The following is a 6,767-nucleotide window of genomic DNA, read 5'->3' as shown; positions in this document are numbered from 1 at the left end:
CACAGGACAATCATTCCATGTCAGTTCTTCCCGCCTGTCTTGTCGTATCCTAGACTGCATCTTTAAAACCAGATGGGATTTGTAAATGAGCAGGTGTATCTCTCCCACTTCGCACTACCAGCTGCTGTACCATCAGCAGTGGACACAATTTACCCATATTTTGAGATAAATTTTCTTAGTGTATACAATTTGCTCTTATAATTGAGAAGCTTTTGGAACAGGTCGTGAAATGCAGGCCATCATGACCAAGAGAGTCTATACAACATAAATTCAGGGTAAAACATTGGCCTTACTGGTAAATATGCACTGAATGTTGAAATTTTGATGTGAAAAAGCTAGTGGATGATTGCAAATAGATAAAATGAGACAGTGACATAAGTGTTGCTTTCATTAATTTCTAAGATAAAGAACGAAATGGAATAGTAATAATTTTATTTTTATCTTTATTTATTTATTTATTTGCATACATAGCTACATCCAATTAATTTTTGTGGTTCTTGTTGTATATCAGTGAGTGAGAGAATAAGCATTTCATTGCAATTTTTCCTTTTTTATTTTTTTGAAAGTAATTATCTAGAAATTAGAGCGTAGGTTGCTAGTTTTCTCTTTGTTTCTGTTTCCCAACAGAGCAGATGATGAATTACCACCGAGTCATTAATTCCTTGCAGGAAAAATAAAAGTGTTTGAGAATGAACATACTCCTGTTTTTCACATGAAGAGGCAGCAGTTGCCAGTTAGCTGGGGAGCTGTAGAATGAACTTGAAAATGTTCTTAAAAGAGCACCGACAGAAGAAACCTCGTGTATTTCAGGTACAGTAACATGGGAAAAAGTACCATGCAGCTTTAGGTATCTGAAAAATTGATTTACAAATGTGTCCATTGGAAAAACAGACAAACGAAAAAAAAAAAACCAATCCTCTATAATTCTTTGTCTAGGACTTATGTGAACAGTAAAGGTTGCCTGCACAACATAGTGCTGCCATTCACAGAGCTTCCTATGGTGCATCTTTAATCCTTCCATTGCTGGTTACCTTTTCTTAACGTAAGTTCTGACAAGCATATAAGCTTTGCAGAAATACTGAAGCACCTCTGTTGTTTTTCTTTATTTAGAATTAAAAATCCTTACAGAAAATTTTGTAAAATAGGGTCTGGAGAGTTCAAATGTAATGCGAATCATAGCCATAATTGCTCAGCATTGGAAAGTTTGGCAGTCTGGAGCTAAGATACCTAAACTGTTTGCTTGGGAAGTATCCACACCTTATCATGTGATACACAGTGTAAGGAATAGAGATAGAAATACCATTTTATTTATTGTAAACTCTTTTAATATTGTTTTTGGAGCAAAATCACATTCTTCTAATGCTCAAAATCCAGAGGAATGATTTCTTCCTCCTTGGGAAATATGCTGTAGAATGCTTCTATCATTGGACAGCTCTGTGAAGGAAGGAAAGGACAAAACAATGAGAACATAAGAAATTAAAATGGACTTCTCTCGTGGTTCTTTAAAAGGCCATAGAGAGTGAGCTGGCAGACACAGGACATCACCATGCTGATTTCATTAGTCACATTACTACCCACTGAGGCACACCAGGGTTCTCTTAGCTTTGCCCCCACCCCTTCTCCTCTAACACTGCAAGAGTAAGAAGGCTTTTCACTTTTGTCCCTTAGAGCTCCAGTATACCTGTAAAAAGGGTCTCACACCTTTACCTTGGGTTTACCTTTAGGACCTTGGTATGTCCTTGGTAAACACCTTACATACTCCTACCTACTCCAGCCTTGGGAATGTTTCCACCACCCTCTTAAAGGATCATGAGATTAAGTAAGAGTTGCAGCTTCCCAGCAATCTCTAACTTCTTGAGAGCTGAAGTCCATGTTTAGGCTTGCTGAGTTTAGAACAGGGCTGTTGGAAGAAGTTCTGAAAAACTTACGAAATCTTGAGAAGTGTGAAAAAATTTCTTATTTCCTGCCTTCATATCAATTAATACACTTCTCCAACTACCACTTATTCTGCTGTCACCCTCTGAACCAAATGATGTGTGAGTCCCTCCATCAACAAAAAGAAAGCCAGAAAATAAATGAAAGCCTTTAAGTAACCACAGTAAGGCTTCACTGAAAAGAGTGGAAGGCTTGGACACAAACAGCACAGCATATTACAGAGCTGTGTTCCATTGTTAATGCAGCAAACACATGTAGTATATATTAATTCCAAGTTTCCTTTTGTTTCCCAAGCTGATCTGCAGAACCTGCAAATCAGTCAAGAGGATTTAAATGAAAAGGAAAAACTCACCCTTCCTTTTCATCCCCACTCTTGTGTGTTCTCTTGAAAAATGCTCTTTTTGTATTAACATTGTAATTACTTTAAGGAAACCAATAAAAATTCTGACAAAAACTAGCCAAAGCAAACTGTTGCGGCCCCTGGAAATGTTATTCCTGGATCAGACAAAGCTATGTGATTTCATTAAAAGAACGTTTTGAAAGCAGTATTTCAGAAACTGGTTATGGATAATGGTGACAAAAGCACTGATTCCAGGATCCTTTAAGGCCAGAGGACATTTTGGTTTGTATAGCTGTTGGCTACAGTCTCACCTTTCTCAAGCCCATTTGCAGAGCTTTTCTGGGTCCAAAGTTGTAAGGACAATGGCAAATTAAAAAAATGAGCTCAGTAATTGGATCTAGCTATTAAAATTCTGTAATGTTAGGATTTGTCAGCCCTAGCTTTGTTTGGAAAAGGAAAGGAAAGAAATTGGCAATGACTAAAGACAAGCTGCAACAAAAAATAAATCGTGGAGTCTCTGAAGTACAGTACAGCACGTCAAGGACTTCATACATTGCAAATAAATCTGTACATTGCTTTCCACCCTGCCAAAACAATCACAATAGCAACCCAACCGTCTAAGCATATTAGCTTTACAAATCAAATGCAGAAGAAAACAACTTCTAGCCAGTCTCTGTGCTAGAGAGATGAAAACTGTAGACTAGATCTTGTTATTAACAAGAGAGGTAATAAGGACTTTGCCAGAGAAAACTTGCCATTGTTTGAAATCTGTAGAAGTGTGTGGTTAATGGCAAGACTAGGATATGATTGGGCAAACAAAATTCAAAACAAGGTCAAAGTGTCCACAATAAAAAACTATTTTGAAAAGTAGCCACTTGTACTGCTTAGATAAAAGGATATATTTCGTCAGTTGGTTACTGACCTTGTCACACAAAAAAGCACAAGTCTTGAACCACTCAGAAGTCATTAAGAGCGAATTAGAAAGCATGCCTGTCTGCTCCTCAAGAGAACTGATTACTCTCAGCACATTTCAAGTAATATCAAATGTTTAGAATGTAAGAAGTGAATAAATCATTTCTTCATCTGAACTGTAAAGTGAAATAAGCTACTTCGCATTCTCATTTCTTAGCAATGTTCAGGCATATGAGGACACTTACCCATTCACAGCAAAAGGAGTAACAAACAGCTCCACTTATGACAATGTTATCTTTCTGTATGAATCTGCTCTGTAAAACATACCTGTAAATATACAGCTTTAGACTCTAACTTGTCTACAAGATGGTTCTGCTGACAGGCCCATGCAGTAAACTACAGCACTGCTGCAGCTTTCTCACTTGAATGGCAAGTCTGCTGTGCAAACATACTGCTCCCCCTATAAATGTCCATAAATATGGACATTTCCAAATATCTGCACATAAAAATTCCAGTCCAGTAACCTGATCATCTGAAAAGAATTCTTGGATTAATATATTTTCTGAGGACTAACACATACTACAGAGTCCATGCGGAAATTCATGATCTTTGTTTATTATTATAGTATGTCTTCATCAGAATATTGTCCCTACTTAAGTCTGATGTAAGTTTCAGTATTTTAATGATCACTTTGTTAAATCTCAAAGTAAAGACATTATAGAGAAGGGAGAAAACAGCCTGTACGGGTTTTAACTCACTGAAGTCAGTGCGATAAGCCCTTAACTCGTGTGAGCATTCAGCAATGAAACAGATTCTGACCTCAGATCACAGAATCATAGAATTGCTAAGGTTGGAAAAGACCCACAGGATCATCCAGTCCAACCATTCACCCTTCACCAATGGTTCTCGCTAAACCATGTCCCTCAACACAACATCCAAACACTCTTTGAACACCACCAGTCTCGGTGACTCCACCACCTCTCTGGGCAGCCCATTTCAGTGCCTGACCACCCTTTTAGAGAAGTAGTATTTCCTAACATCCAGCCTGAATCTTCCCTGACGCAGCTTGAAGCCATTCCCTCTAGTCCTACACATTTCTAAATCTTATTGTCTTAACTGGATGTTGCCACAGGCAGGATTTGGACCTGTGTGCTTTTAAAACATTTCATAGAGTGGAATTTATTTTCATAGTGATTGCAAGAATTAATTCTAAATGAACACAGCATGAGCCCTGCCTTTAATAATAGCTATAGTTTTTAGTGAGCTACAGGCAATTCTAATAAAAAGCATAAATTAAGAGTATTAACAAATCATGCACATTTTACATTTTAACTTCTACTACATAAACAGTACATAAGGGTGTTGGGAGACGGCAGTGTGTTGTAACTCTTGCAACATTATTAGGAGTCTCAAGGCATTTAGTGTTTCCTCAAAGACAATCATAGGAATATGAGAAAGCCTTTTACCCTCATATCCAATAAAAAAAAAAGAAAGAAAATATGTTTGTCATATAAAAGAAGGCCAAAATTCATTTTTAAAAACTGACATTTTCAAGCCAATTTTAAAATGGGTTGTGAATTGACTGCTGTGTTTTAAATGTAGATACTTGTCAATGCTAACAGGCTCTCATACTGGTGCAAATACAAAAAAAAATAATTATTCCCCCAATACAGCAGGTGAAGCTGTACTGTAATAACTAAGGCCTATATATGTATTCTAATTTTAAATAAACTTTGGGAAGGTAGCATACGTTACAGTGCAGGAGCAAGCTGTAGAAATCAGTTTCACATAAAAGGTATGGGCAAGAGATCCTCATTAGTTTAGACACAGACTAGTAGAAGAAGATTTGAAGCTGAGGAGGAAAGTACTAATTGGAAAAGTCTGCCTGCATTGCTTGCAGAAGTGGCTGTGCATAGCCCTCCTCCTCTTTCCCTCTGACCCACTCCCTGTTTCCACCGGAAGGAAACACATACATGTAATTCAAAGGGAAAGCTGATGGTTTTCCTCCAGACTGGCCATCAGCCTACAGCTGACATCTACCTTTCATGATGGGTGATCAATTAGCTGGGCAAAATGAACAGCTATCATTGGGAGTGAATGGAACAGTAGCAGGATTTAGATCAAGGAGCAGGACTTTGTTGAAGGTAGGAGTAGAACTGTAAATTTTAAGTAAAAACCATTAAAACCTTAATTTAAAAGAGGTAGTATCATTATGATGACCAGGAAGCAAGATAAGACAGAGTGTGGGGTTTGTGCAAATAAGTGTTTGGTAACTCCAGGGGCATCAGGGAATTGCCTGAAAAAGAAGGGGAGAGCAACAGTTCAGGGCATAATCTGGTGTATTTAGCAGAAACAGAAAATGTTGAGTGAGATTAATCTAGATGACTTGTACAGTAGCTGTGTTCAGGACCCAGCTTTTCAATTTGATCTGCACATACTTGTGTTGAGAAAGGGGGAGTATTTGTCTAACAGAGATGAGAGCAAATTTAGCTAAGCTGAATTTCTCCCTGATGGGAAGTGAATTCTTCTCTGGAAGTGAATTCTTCTCTGGAACCAAAAGCACTTCTGGGAAAGTTTTTTGTTCCTCCCTCCCTCCTTCCCATCCACCCCATTCTAGGACTTGAGCACTTGCAACTCTTCTCTTGCCAGGCAAATGTCATCCACCACATATTTGGATCCAGTGCTTTTCTTCTTGCATTTATCCCAAGATCAGTCTAGACTTGTCTAGTATTGCCTTGCATTCCTGGCAATTGTAAGGAAACATATGTCTTGCTGGCTGCATGCGGGCTGCTCAGACTGAACAAGATGCGGCCAGAGTGCCCAGGCTGGGCTGCTTTCTGAAAACCACAACAGCTTCAGCTCTCTTCCTTTTAAGAATTCCATCTAAACTGTGTTGTTTTCTTTTCTTTGTGGTTAAAACATCACGTAGGGCAGTGTTTACAATCCTCTGTGTGGAAAAGTGTATTCTCAATAACATCTAGGCTTGCAGTTCTTCCTCTTTCAGTTATGGAGAGACCCTGTATCTCAGTTTTGTTCTTGCACAAAGCTTCTTTGTGAGTGCATATTCAAAAATAATTAATAGCAGATAAAATCCTAATTATTTCTTCAGGAAAGGAATAACAGGAGTTCACGTTTCCAAATGGGTTTTGTAACTCACTGGATGTACTTAGCCTGTAGACTTACCAAATGGGTCAAGGTCATTTCTTGAACCTGTTCTGAAACTTAAAAGCTTGGTAAAAGGGCACTTTTTTTTTTTTTTACTTTTTTTTTTACTTTTTTTTTTTTTTGAGGTGAACTATTCTCTTAGCTCAAGACTGCATAGGCTTTGTTAGATTTACTCTTTTTGTAAAGCTTTGCTAGTCACATCACTTCTTACCTATAAACTGGACTTTGCACTTACCTGCCATCCAATTTTCTTATGAAGCTTTACCAGCCTGTCTGTGATGAATTCTGTGAATGTTTGAAGACAGTGGTTATAATTATTTCCATTGAACTGATATGGTTCTTACTGTAGCACATTTAATTTTCATGGTGATCTGAGATTTACTTGCATCTGAAGAATGATAGAGTCAAAAAAAAT

The 6,767-nt window shown here is 37.8% G+C and overlaps 1 protein-coding gene across 4 annotated transcripts in view; it reads left to right on the top strand.

Moving 5' to 3' along the window:
• Nucleotides 1–6,767, top strand: part of NUBP1 (nucleotide binding protein 1) — a 74,203-nt gene that overhangs the window by 2,456 nt on the left and 64,980 nt on the right. For 3 of the 4 annotated variants that reach the window (XR_006931460.1, XM_040647400.2, XM_040647402.2), the window contains exon 2: nt 628–810. Coding sequence is in view for 3 of the 4 variants with exons in the window: in XM_040647400.2 (XP_040503334.1) it covers nt 754–810 (57 nt within the window). In the remaining variant the exon portion in view is untranslated. The remainder of the gene's footprint in view (nt 1–627; nt 811–6,767) is intronic. The other variant, XM_046900654.1, reaches the window with a different exon arrangement.

This window comes from Gallus gallus, chromosome 14, assembly GCF_016699485.2.
Source record: "Gallus gallus isolate bGalGal1 chromosome 14, bGalGal1.mat.broiler.GRCg7b, whole genome shotgun sequence".
Lineage (NCBI taxonomy): Eukaryota > Metazoa > Chordata > Aves > Galliformes > Phasianidae > Gallus > Gallus gallus.
Note: the sequence above shows the minus strand (reverse complement) of the source record. Positions and strands in the feature narration are given on the sequence as shown.